The 13,771-nt window shown below is 38.1% G+C and overlaps 1 protein-coding gene across 8 annotated transcripts in view; it reads right to left on the reverse strand.

Annotated features, from left to right (window-relative positions):
- Positions 1 to 3,830: 3,830 nt before the first annotated feature.
- LOC128022373 (E3 ubiquitin-protein ligase mib1) overlaps positions 3,831 to 13,771 on the reverse strand; it is a 63,883-nt gene continuing 53,942 nt past the window's right edge. Inside the window, exons 16-22 of one of the 8 annotated variants that reach the window (XM_052609875.1) lie at positions 11,224 to 11,405; positions 10,844 to 11,033; positions 10,681 to 10,759; positions 10,241 to 10,360; positions 8,474 to 8,545; positions 7,993 to 8,093; positions 3,831 to 5,627 (exon numbers count right to left, since the gene is read on the reverse strand). In XM_052609875.1, coding sequence (XP_052465835.1) covers positions 5,487 to 5,627; positions 7,993 to 8,093; positions 8,474 to 8,545; positions 10,241 to 10,360; positions 10,681 to 10,759; positions 10,844 to 11,033; positions 11,224 to 11,405 — 885 coding nt within the window. In that variant the 3' untranslated portion in view covers positions 3,831 to 5,486. The other 7 variants (XM_052609892.1, XM_052609883.1, XM_052609867.1 and 4 more) reach the window with 7 other exon arrangements.

Raw genomic sequence — 13,771 nt, forward strand, 5'->3', positions numbered from 1 at the left:
CGTCACAAGTCAATATGTTGTTCTTGTTTTGCTTTTTTTTTCTTCGATCAAATCAACTAATGTTATGTCTGCTGGGCAAATTTGTCTTCATTTGTGGCGAACGTCAGAAGCTCACGTGGACCACAGTGGAACTGAAGGAGGGTTAGCATGACCCAGCTAAGCTAGTGGTATTTTTATCAAAGCTCATAAACCTTGAATGACTATATATTGATAAAGACTGTTTAAAGTGTCATTGGAACGATAACATTTGCACTGTAAATGCGGCCCCGGAGGCTCCAGCTCCAGTCGAGGCCCACTGATAAGAACACTGGCTCGATTCCTCACGGCATCCCCGGAGACAACAATACCCAAACCTCCACCCGAGCTTATTCTGCTCATTGTGCAAGGGGATTTCCATGGTAAAAACACTGAAATGCATATATATATATATATATATATATATATATATATATATATATATATATATATATATATATATATATATATATATATATATATATATGTGTGTGTGTGTGTGTGTGTGTGTGTGTGTGTGTGTGTGTGTGTCTGAGGGATGCAAAACCTTTTTTATTTTAAAAGGGTAAGTTACAATTATTGCCATAAAAACTATTTTATCTAATGTCACTATTTTTTGAATGAATGAATCAAAGCGGTGAGAATTGGTAGTGCTATCATTATTATTTCCCTTATTTTTCAAGGAAAATATTCTATTGAGATACCACATCTCTTTGCAGGGATGTTAACATTTAAACATTAATGTTTTATTCAGATGAAAAATATTGCATAGTGTTAATTGAGAAGTGTTGATTTATAACCATTCTGGTTTGTTTTGGGGCGAGTCAAATTCCACAGAAAATTACAAAAAAGCATGTATCATACTCCGGCTGAACTCAGAAGTGGGCAGAATTTATGAATGTGTCCAGTGAGTGTACATTACTTCACCTCAACAACTCACTGCTATTGAATCTGTGACAGCAAAAATTCAATCTTTAGATGAAATAGTAATAAAATGAGGTGAACATAAAAAGCTTTAGCTTTTACATTAATAATGCCAAGTATTTTTACATTCCAGATCAATATACTAAGGTAAAATAATCAGCCTGATCAAAAGACTTTTTGAAAACTCTTTTAAAAGATAAAGAAATAAAACCTCCTTCAGATCTGCAATTAATCAATCTGAGATTATGTGGTCCTTTTCTATATTATTTTGGCAGAAATAATTAATTTAGATTTTGAAAGTAAGATAAATATTATATTTATATTACCATATTTGGTGATAATATTTGGTAATAATATTTGGTCATAATATTTATATTTGGTAACATTGTGTAAATTTCTTGGGAATTATAGCAATAAAATAAAATAAAATAAAATACATTGGTCTTGTCGACATTCGTTTGTTGGGGAAAAAATTTAAATCGGTAATCTGTGTTGACAAAAACATATAAGATCAAGTCAAAAACACAATGCAGTGTGTTAACTTTGAGTTGGCAAGATATACGCTTTTAAAGGAATGTTTGACAAATTGAAGAGAAGCGTTCTTCTTGAAACTTTGGCACGAGTGAATCTGTTGAAGGTGTTTGTGCAGCGAGGCGCTTGCGAAATCCAGCGATCAAACTGTGAATGGAGAACAGGTCAGCGGTACTGCTGTACATCTTGTTTATTCAGCTATCTTTTTGACTATTTAATCTTTCTGTGCTGCGTGTCTTGAGCAGAGGTGAGGCAGACACAAATGGCAGAATCAGAGACCCGGGGAGGAGAAACCATGGCCTCTTTATGACTCAACAGTGAATGGTAGAGTCCAAACTCCAGCGCCCTGTGGCCTACACGCTCTCAGCAGCACACCCAGAAGAGTCTGTCCAGACCTAACGGCCTTTGCCCGTGCCTGTCATTAACGCCAGGCCATAAATATCCCCTGCTGCCATGAGCGAGGTGACGTGTGAGGACCTTCAGACACAGGAATCAATGTCTTCCAGCAAACAAACAAACAAAGGCACAGAAAGCTAAAGTGGGTGTGGCCTCTGAAACCTGTGTTTGACATCATCTCATTCTTTTATTGGTAGCTGATGTATAAGTTCGTTCAGTCTAAATAAGGATCTTTGTAGAAATGTTTTTGTCTTTTGTTTGTCTGTGAAGAATCCAATGATTTTAATCCCCCGAAGGTAAAAAAAAATAAAAAACGGGAAACCCAAATAAGATATTCTAAAGATCAAATCTAGTCTTGGATAATTTGTATGTCTTTAAGAGAGATAGAAAAAAAAAACGTTTTATATAATATTTATAAGGGCTATATTATTAATCATTCTAATTTCTATATACAAAATCTGAAACTTTTACACGTTTTCAGGTAGATTAGTTTATGACGAATTGATTAATTCAGGCCAAACGAGGATATTCTATTTTTTATTATTATTGTCAAAAATTTTAAAATAAATATTTTATTCTAAATACTAAATATTTCAGTCACATTACATCAATCATTCATATTGCTATGTACCAATCTTATCAATTGCTATATTTTCAATAGATAGAGATTATAATATATACACTACCAATCAAAATTTTGGGGTGAGCAAGAATTATTATTATTAATAAAGAAATTTATATTTTTACTCAGTAAAGATGCATACAATCTATCGAACGTTTCAGTAAAGACATTTATAATATTACAATAATTAATTTCAAATAAAAGCTGCTCTTTCTATTCATCAAAGAATCCAGAAAAAGAAATCCAAATCCATTTTAGGTATATAGCTACGACAAAGCGTTGAATCTCTAAAAGCTGAATCAGACCAACAGTGGCTCGAGAGCGGGCACTGACACCTTGTGGTGGCTTCTGGTACTTTGACTTCAGGATCACAATCACTCACTCGGACACCTCTCTCTCTCAGTAACAGGCAGCCAAGCAGAGGTGTGGTCTCTGGAAAGATCAAGTGAGGGGCCCAGATCCCCCCAGAAGCTGTTATCTGGCTCTCATACCCCACAGTCTGGTGTCAGTCACTCTCAGCGGGAGACTCCGTCTGTGTCTGATACCCAAGGAGAGAGTGACGGGCCCCAGCATTCACTCTGTCTCCCTCAGTCACAAACCCAAGGCCTGGGAACCGCTGAGAAGATAATTGCTTCTAATCTACAGCACTGTCTCGTCTCTGTGAACACACAACACTAGCAGAGCGAGTCCTCCTTAATCTTGGAAACTGCACAGAACACTCATGTTTACAGTGAGATGCTCATGATTTTTATATTTTGCTTTTTATTGAAAGTCATATACAGGATGGATTGATGTACTCTACTGGCCAAAAGTTAGCAAAAATAAGTATTTTATGATTCTTTTTGAAAGAAGTCACTTATGCTCACTGAAGCTGCATTTATTTGATCAAAATACAGTAAAAGTAATATTGTGAAATATTTCACAGAACCATTTTATATTTTGATAAATGAATGGGATTTATTCCTGTGATGGCAATGCTGAATTGTACTTGTCTTCAGTGTCACATGATCCTTCATTCTGGGAAGTTGATTTGACGCTCAAAAATGTAGAATTCCCATTACATTTTTCTCTATGGATGAGTTAAGTTTAATCTTCTAATGTTTTCAAGTATGAGCACTCTGGCCCTACGTGGATCGTTTCGTCTAATTGGATTCTTTCAAATGCACAAGACCCCAGTTGGCCCATCCGTGTGACAGAATACCTGCCCTTATTATATTCTGCTGTGAAGGATGATCTCGGGAATACCAATCAAATATCGAGAAAACCCAACATTAAGTTCTGGTTTGTTCATTCTGATCATCTCAGGTGACTGAGTCTTGAAACAAAAGGAGAAAACGCGATATCTTTTGTGAAGTATTCTGCTCCATTGTTAGATCTTTATTCGGCAATGCATTTTCAAAGCAAAATTGCAATATAAGGCAAAAATAATTTCTCCTATGATAAATGTTGTACATCATACATCAAACATTCATTCAATTCGACAAAATAAAAACAAAAACAAAAAACCAACAGTATCAATGTGTTTTTTGATACTTTTTTGTGTTTCAGGGCAGTTTTATTTCTTGTGTGTGTGTGTACTGAAAACAAGGTACAAAAAAGGCTGTTTGGGTAACCATGGCATAAGGTATATTAGTGCATCTAGTTTTTAATGTTACAATGATCAAAAAAGACTAATACTGTGAAAATGATACAAATCTTTAAAAGGTAAAGTATGAAACTACTTTTGCTTCCAGTAAAAATGTCTGCTTGGCAGTGTGAGTCACACCGAAGTGAAACATGACTTCAGACAACTGCAGATGCAACCTCTTTGATGAAGGGAACATGCCACAGGGGAAAAAATTAATGAAAATAAACCTTCGAAATATATTTCGGCAAGCACAGAAAGATTCCAAATTGTTCATGAAAGGCTTTGAGGAACGGTCCTCAACAACAAATTCTTTTTGGTCGGGCGTCTTGCGGACGAATTAAAGTAAGGCCCCATTTACACATTACAGGGGATATTCTATAGTATATTCCAAGTCTTTCAGATTTAGAAGAAAAAAGATACATAATACATAAATTAACAAGTAAGGTAAAGATAAACAGCACCTTATTCCCAAAAGGTAATGAATTGTGTTCCTGTTATGGAACAATGGAACAAGACCGGGAGTTTCTATCCAAATCCTTTTAGTATTAAATATCTGGCAACACAATATATGGTGCATAAAGTAGAACTGCTGGAGAACAATCCAATAATGAGGGTTATTAGGCAAACTAATATCCTTTTAAAGACAACAGGGATCAGTTGCATGGAAAGTATGCATTTTCTTGCATTGATCAGGTGACGAGCCAATCATCAAAATGATTGATAATAATAATAATAATACTCTGTATATACTGTAGTACAGCAGCAACTGAAGAGAGGAACATGCAATGTTAGACTTACAGTACTGCTAAAAGGTGAAAGTTTGATTTCACTGTTTGAACAGGACATACTTTCTTCTGTCAGTAAATGCAGACGCTTTACATTTACACATAATTTAGAACTGAACGGTATGTCACAAACAATGAGCCTTTAAAATGAATTTCCCAAAGAATCAGTGACAGGACAGAGCTCAGTTTCACCATGCTGTATCACGACCAACACAGATACTGTAGATGCAACTGTTCGCATCAGGATATACGAGCACAATACACTGACATAATAAAAGAGGAAACATTAGCAGAACCCGACAGAATCAGTTCATGCCGTGTACGTGTTGCTGCTCTTGGCAGAAAAAAATAGGCGCTTGAAGGAACGAAACGGCAAGGTGAAGTAGTTAAGCTAGATTCTTCTTCCTAGTGCTGAACATAATCCAAGCAAACAGAAAACTGAAGTTAACTGGACCAATATCGAGCCTAAAAGATCAAATAAAAATGAAAGATGTAACACTGATGACTCGTAGCTTAGTGTGGATACAGGAAAGGTGCTTGTAGCAGCAACACACACAAAACAGCGATGCTGCGATGGCCCGGCGCTCTAGTAAAGCAGGATGCGACGTTCGATGGCCTTGCGGCAGATGGGGCACTCGCTCATTCTGTCTCCACAGAGCTGACAAGTGCCATGACCGCACATGAAGATCATATTCTTTAGGCGATCCAGACACACAGGGCACATGGTCTGAGTGGAAGGAAAACATGTTAAATGAGCAATTACTGCATACAGTTGCAAATGCATAAGAATATATATGAGGGGTGTGAATCTTCGGGTAGAGATCATATCGATTTGATCCATTATTCGACAAGGTTTGCAATTCAAATTTTAGCAAATTTGGAACATTTGAATTCAATAATTCAGTCTAACAGAAAAAAAGAAAAAAAAAACTACATAGTCTTCATTGAGTCAATTCAATTTGAATGGATTCTTATTAAAGCTACAAAAGTTAAGAGCGCATGATTGCCTCCTGTTGTTTGATTAACTTTAAGAACAAAGGCAGAAGGAGGTATATTAGACTGCTGTTACTTTAAGACCTAACGCAAATTTATATTCACTGAAGTCATAAGAAACGTTAACATGAATACTTGCCAAGACAGGCATTATAACATAATTCTGTGTTATGCGAATGACGCACCACTCATATCCTTTTTTTTTCGCATGTAACTAATGTAATGTTCATATATTTGTAAATATTAGATAATACGTTACAGAATTCATTCGATTTTTATATCACATTTTTGCATTCTATATCTTAATAGACCAAAAAAGAAATTCAATCAAAAACCCATGTTTTAAACTAAATTCTCCAGCGCTAATTACGTTGACAAATCATGTCACAATTTTCGTCAACAACTTTTTTTCTCACCGGCGAAAACAAGACGACAACGAAATAAAACTAGTTTTGAATAACAAAATTTATATTTTCGTCAACTAAAATATTCTAATTTTGGGGAAGTTGTGGCCTAATGGTTAGAGAGTCGGACTGTATGTCACGTCACTTTCACTTTCAACTAATAAAAGTGAGATGAATATGTTAGGCAGGGATGATTTGGGGAGAGATCCAGTCAGATCTCAGTGTGGTTAGGAATACATTTGAACTGTAACAGCCTATCGATCTCTCCGGCGGGACATAAGATAGAATAAATTTACTGCGCATCTCATACAACATTCAAAAAGGACAATATCTGGGAGTAGGAGATGAGCAGACATGTGGATAAATTTGAAAAGCATGACGATGAAAAAGAAAACTCAATTCAGTTCTGTTTCGTGTCGCATGAATGGAGAAATACCCACAAAATGATACCGAATTGTCAGTTTTGAGGAGTATTCATGTAAACACTCTCTTATGCTTAATTGAAACTATGTATCAGTACACTGCATTCAAGTGCATTTGGTTTTAAAGGGAGAGCAGTATAGTATAGTTGCTTTTGTCTCTCATTAAATGTTAATCAAGCAACAGTAGAAAGACAGAACAATACTCAATACTGCTCTTGACTGAATCACTTTAGTAGCCCTAATACCTGCTTGAAAGAATGTGGTTAGCAAGTTGTTATAATGAACCATTGGTATTTCATTGAAAGCAGGACCATGTTCTTGTTTCTTTGTAGCCCCTTTAACACTGCCATTCCAGCAAATACACGGGTAAACTGTTCCAGCAATTGTTTCCGGGTCGCTAGATTTTGCACTTTCACACTGCCAGTGATTACCCGGGATATATGCATGCTTTCACACACAATCCGTAAAGATCCCGTTATGACACGTGACATCAGGGCGTGACGTGTAATGTACGAGTCGAAAACGTTAGGCACGTTATACTTTCACTGAAGCAAGCGATCGGTCTCGGTGTCAGTGCGGAAAGAGAGGAACTAACGGATCTCTGCTTCATTACAGTTTGCACATATTTTTTCGTCGTGAATGTTGATCTTCCTTCAAATCAGCCGGTAAAAGAGTCGCGCGATAACGTGCGTCATCACTTCGACACGGCATTAGATCTGGCTTTTGTTCACACAGCGCTCGTCCCGGGTTGAACCCGGCAATGTTTCTAGGTCCCCGACCCATGTTCAATGCTGGAATCAATCCCGGGACGTGGTTGCTTTCACACAGAAGGCGATCCGGCAATGTTCCGGCAATATGCCGGGTCCGACGTGCAGTGTGAAAGGGGCTTCTGAGAACTGGTTTTATATCATTTTAATACAAAGGCATGGTGTGTGTCACAGCAGTTAAATCTGTGTCTATCATGATAAAACCTTAATATCAAACCTATATAATAAGTTTGGAAATTTTTGAGAAATGCTTAATAAATGCATTACACTGTAAATAAACCCATTCGACTTTAGTTGACTAAAACTAGACAAACTAAAACAATTCAGATGGCTAAAATATGACTAAAACAAAATGCCATTTTAGTCAGAAGACTATGAATAAGACTAAATCAAAATTTGCTGTCAAAATGAACACTGCAATGCACATATGCATCGGCAGGATTTGTAACCGAAGCATGGAGAAAACGAGTGAATTGTTACACTCTACTGTAAGCTGCGATGCTTACCTGCTCTTTGATATCCTGCAGTTGCTGTTGTAACTTCTGTACATCTGCATTGACATTAGTGTTGTCTTTGTCCCTCTGCAAGGCTGGGATATTTCCGCTGGCTGAAAGGCAAAGCAGAAACCACTGAGAAATGCATCACCAGTTCAATAGCCAATCATGCAGTTGGTTAAAGTTGATTTCTGGGCCTCTGCATTTGCAAATCCCAGAGCCTTCTAACCTATTTAATAAGGGATGACTTGATTCTAGAAGTTTTGCGCCTGTTCTGATACTTTGCATGGCTTATAAGAGCCACCCTGGTGGAGGATCAACCCGCAGCACTGAATCGCAGCAGGCCTATGTTCCCGCTTGACAGCTGCTACTATTTGTGTAATGCAGGCCAGAGAGAATGACGTATGCTGGGGTGAAGATATGGACTTTGAGCCCAAAGAAGCAGGAAGGAGCTGAGGCTGGAAGAACTTGGGGTGAGGAATAGAATACTTACACCAACTTAGTGCCAGATTGTTGGGCTGGAGAAGATCCTGCGACCCCCCTGCCATTGAGTTAGAGCCCCCTGCTGAGAAGCAACCAGTCACAGTGTTATGTAATGCATGCACCCCTGCTGTTGGCTCGCGGCCATCCAGCCTGGCCTTTGGCATATTCTAATTCTTAGAGGGAGTATAAGGAAGAGCAAGTTTTTGACACCTGTTTTGACCTTGTTTGTCAAGCTATCCATCCTTTAAGGCTGCAGGACTATCCTCCTGCGGACGTGACGACAGTCACTATTCTAAAAGAAAGAATTTAAGTAGGGATGCACTGATGTGAACTTTTTGTATATATATATCCAATTTTGAAATGTAAACACCTCTAATAACAGCCAATAAGCAATATAGTTTCATTATGTTGTGCATCCCTAATTTTATGGTTTTCATTCAGTGGGAAAAACAAAACAAAACACATTTACAATAAGGTTTCAAAGGCCTTAAGTGTTAAGAAGCCTGACATGAAGATATTTATGATGGATTAGTGTGAAATAAGATGACAGATTAGATAATTTTTAGCCCGACATGTTGGAAAAAAATTTGATGGATACTCACTAAAGGGGAAATTTATTGCGGCATAGTGAGAGACATTTCTAGGCTTCAGGGGTCGGTTAACAAGACTGGATCACTTCCACAAGGTCATCTAACAGTCCCCAAATCTTATTTTCCAAAAATGATGTAGAATGTGTCATACGACAGCATCATTAGTGGATGTTTCCCGTGTTCATATTCAAGTTCTCTTTAGTGGAAATGAAAAGTTCTATGCCCACATGATTGGCCACAGCTTTCAGATGCCAGTTTATCAAGTCCTTTTTTAAAGTGAGGAGCCTCTATAAAATGTAGTGACTAAACTGCTCTAATCTTTAAAGTGAATGAAGCAGAAGAGAATCTCATCCATGGTGGCATTTCTCTCTCATTGATCCGTCTACATGGAGAAAAGGGGGCAGTGTGTTAGGTCTATAATGCATAGGTCGAAGCTGCTTTGGTTTTGTGTGTGTGGTAAAGTGGCGCCTTACAACAAACAGAGCTCAGGCACTAAAGACAGACCAAGATAAGAGCTAAAGGCTACATTCCTCTGTTGACTGGACTGTGTGTGTGTGAGTGTGTGTGTGTGTGTGGATCAGCATGTCTGTAGGTCAGCAGAGATGTCAGTGTGGATGGATGTGTTGGACATCTAAGCGAAGCTAAAAAGAAACAGATCCTCCTCTCTATAAATAAACACAGTAAAAAAGTGAACTTACACCAGTATCCCTTTGAACTCAAACTAAACCAACATAAAGAACATGGGCAGTGTCGTGATCACATACAAAAGGAACGATGTTGTAACAAATAGTGGTGAATTCACAACTCAAAATAAGATGGGGACTAAAATAAATCTTGGATAGCCCCCTTTGACATGTCCAATTATAAAAATATTAAATGTGTTCTCTAAAAAATTAATGGGGGGGGGTTGGGGCATGTTATGAAGACTTTGCAGATAGGTTACAAAGCTCATTCCAGGGTGTTGATATTATGCATTAAGAGGAGGGGCTATGAAAACTCCTCATGAGGAGTCATGAAAACACATTTGGGAAATAACAGATTAGTCGTGACAATGGGGAGAAAAAAATGTGTGCGGGCAATAGAAACAGAGAAGCACCAACCAAAGCCAACATAAATATTAAACATGAAAACCAAGGCAGAGAGGGGAAAGAGAAATTAAAACCGGGAACGTGTGGAAGTTCACTCACTAAGGTCCTCATCATCAGTGGTATCCTCCATACCTTTCCCTCCACAGCACAAAACGAAGGGAGTGCGGTGCTCCACCACGGCCCGACACTGTACACACTTTTTCATCAGGCTGGCACAGTCTGCAGGAGTACACACAAATGCAAACACACACAAAGCACAGGGTTAGTCTCCTATTTCATATTTGACAAATTTCGAAAGCCTCCAGATGATTAACGAGATCAAAACTTTGAAAAATAGTCCGGAGTGAACTATGAGCAGAACATGTTCTAGACAAGTGTTGTGCAATTCATCCATATTATTTTATATGCTAAATGTCTGTATCATAGTCATGTGATGTGAGATATTCTGACAATCTAGATGACAGAATGTGCTTTTGTGTCTGGATGAGAGACAGTCACACGGGGTGATGAGAGTGGGAGGAGAAAGCAAACTGACTTACTCTCACAGGCGCACATGTGACCACAGGGTTGGAAAAGCACAGCTGCCTTTTTATCAGAGCAAACCACACACTCCTCAATCTGTAGGTGAAAAAAGATGATTTCACTACGGCACGTGAGAGTATGTGCATGCACAAAAGAAACTTCTGGGGTGGGTTTCTGGACCTTGGTTCTGGACTGGACCTGTTCCTTGCAAATGAGACACTTCTTGACGCGAGGCGAGCAGAGAGAGCAGGTAGCAATATGACCGCAGGGGCCAAAAAGCGTGTCCCTTTTCATATCCGAGCACACCATGCATTCCTCAAGAGTCTCATTATTACTGTTTAGAGATGGACTACGGGAGCCAACCTGCCCACTGAGGACAAGACAGAGAATAAATACATCAATTGAGAAATACAGAGATATAAAGTGCAAATGGATTAAAGGGATGAACAGCAAAATTAATAATTAATGAATAGCAGGAAACACATCATGAAGTCAATTTTTAAATATCCGTAGTGCAAGCTTCATTATAGATCCCCTACTGGTTGGGCAGATGTGCATACCTAGTCTTCTCCTTGTGGCATTTAGCTAGAGCCTTGCAGAGGCTGGGGTCGGGGCACAGGTCCAGAGGCGACTGGCCCTTCTTGTTACGGATGGTGAGGTCAGCTCCATTGGCCGCCAGGAAGCAAGCAATAGAGGCTGCACTCTTCTTCTCAGCCCCCTGAGTGCCCAGTCCCATAATTAACTGTGAAGATTCGCCACAAACATAGAGTCAAATATAGCAGATTAATATAGATGATCTATTAAAGTCACAATTAACCATGCTGAAGTTTAATTAATTACACTATGCAATTAAAATAAGCACGGTGCAGAGCCTATATAAAAAAAAAAATGCACATTTTCTGACGAATTAGAATTCTATTTTCTGAATATCCATTTCTAAGTCCAAGGATAAATCAAACTAACCTAATTATATATAGAGCTAATGTTTCTAATGAAGGCACTACACTTTCTAATGAAAGCACGGACACCGTTTTCAATTAATCACTGAGTGATTTTTTATTATTATTTTTTTTATGTCCCTACATTGAAAGCCTATGCAACCAAAATGTTGACGCTTAAAAAAAGTTAAAGACACAGTTAGGGTGACCATGTGTGCTCTTTTTCTTTGACATGTCCTTGCCAGGATCTCTATATTGCCTAAAATCCAGGTTTTGGTTTGATTTCCTGTTTTCATACTTGCTTTGGACTGGAATCTCGATCTGTCTATCAGTATATTTAAGTTATAGTTTTTTGATGGTATTCTGAATGCTGCTTACTGGCCAAATCAAGAGTGTCAAGTCTCTAGCTCTTTAGAAATTGCTTGCGTCAGCAGTGCAAGGATATAGGATTTCGATGCCCATTTTATAATTCACCAGGTAAAAAGAAAAAGTCAAATAATTGAACTGAAATCACTCTTAAGCAATATAAGCAACATTAACAGTGATGCATGTCTTAATAAACACCACTAAAATAATCCTTAATTGACTTCTGTATAAAGAAACACAAAAGGCCATACAGTACATGCTCATGATGTAATGTTGTAGATGAACCTGGAATGATGAAATGCTATAGATCATATTGAGCTAATAAAAGTGGGCAGATCTCCGCATACTGAGGACTTCAGTGGAGTGTTTTAAATGGATGGCCCGACTCTGCTGCGTGTGGGAAGTGTGATGGCTTGATAGAGAGAGATTTGTCACACTGTTTGTGTTAATAAATTGCTGACCGCTGGCCTGGAAGTAGCCCCCTGTCACACAATGCTTGATTTACCACAGTCCTGGAGAGGCGATGAGGTGAACTGGCAAGGCTGGGGTCAGGCGTAAGAGGAGCTACAAAAGCTGTATAAGATAGGGTGCATGGGACCGGCATCGTCAGTCTGTCTGGTGTCAGATGCTATGGTGAGATTTTCTGACAGTTGATCCAGAGTGAATTGATAGCATAAAGTGTGAATAAAGATAAGGCTGTGGGGATGGGGGGTTGGTAAGTGCTGCGGGACACCTAAGAAACAATGGCACTGATGGATGAACTCAAGTATAACAGCAGCAGCGCAGAGAAAAACCTGCAGATCTGCTGTTCTGATGTAGTCTATTAGCTGTTTTCATGCATGTTTGTGACCTTTTTAGACGTGCAAAAACACATCTCAAATACAATAAACTAATAAACTATAAACTACTAAACGCTGGATTTTCAAGAGTATGTGAAGTATGTAAAATTCATGGCACAGACTCTATAAAATACGTCGTACAGTTTTACACACCGGTCTGTTATTGTGAGGACATTTCCATACCACTTAACATGACATGGCACAAAACAAAACATGATCGGTTGCTTTACCGGTCAGTCATATGGCCTCTTGGGCAGTCCTTGGCTATTCAAAGCGGCTAAGGTTCCAAGACCTTCTGCAGTCTGGCTGTGCGTGAATAATATAGTAAATGTCTTGATTAGGCTTATGTCTGCCAAAGCTGTCTTTCTGCTTTCTCTCTTCCCACTCAATATTACACTAATATATGCAACCCCAAGAAAAGCGATTGAATAATCAGGGGAGAATGTCTCACCTGAAGGATTGAGCGGTATACAGGACGCTGGACTGCAGAGGAACTGCCTCAGTGTTTTATTACTTATTACCTAGAGCTCTTTTTGTGGGATCTGTGTCATTGTTTGACGTTAAAGTTCAGTTGCTTGATAGATGTGAAAGCAGTTTTGCTAATTCAGGAAATCGCAATCAAGTTATTAATAATAATGTTATTATTTCATTATTTTTTTGGAAAATAAATTGGAGAAAAATAAAATTTTGGGGGGAAAAAAATTAAACAAATCATAGGGCCCTATATCAGTAATATGTTGTCTTGTTTTTTTTTATTTTTTTATTTAAAATAATAATTGATTTAAACTTTTAATTGTGGATCAATAGAGTATTTGATCAACTACACAGCACTGAAAGTGTTAACTACATGACATTGTTAACTTTTATTGAGAACACTTGTACTGTTTATGAATTAAATTAAATTAATGCATTTAGGAGACGCTTTTATCTAAATTCAGGCTATCAATTTTTACCTATCATGTGTT

This window comes from Carassius gibelio, chromosome A2, assembly GCF_023724105.1.
Source record: "Carassius gibelio isolate Cgi1373 ecotype wild population from Czech Republic chromosome A2, carGib1.2-hapl.c, whole genome shotgun sequence".
In the NCBI taxonomy this organism is placed as follows: domain Eukaryota; kingdom Metazoa; phylum Chordata; class Actinopteri; order Cypriniformes; family Cyprinidae; genus Carassius; species Carassius gibelio.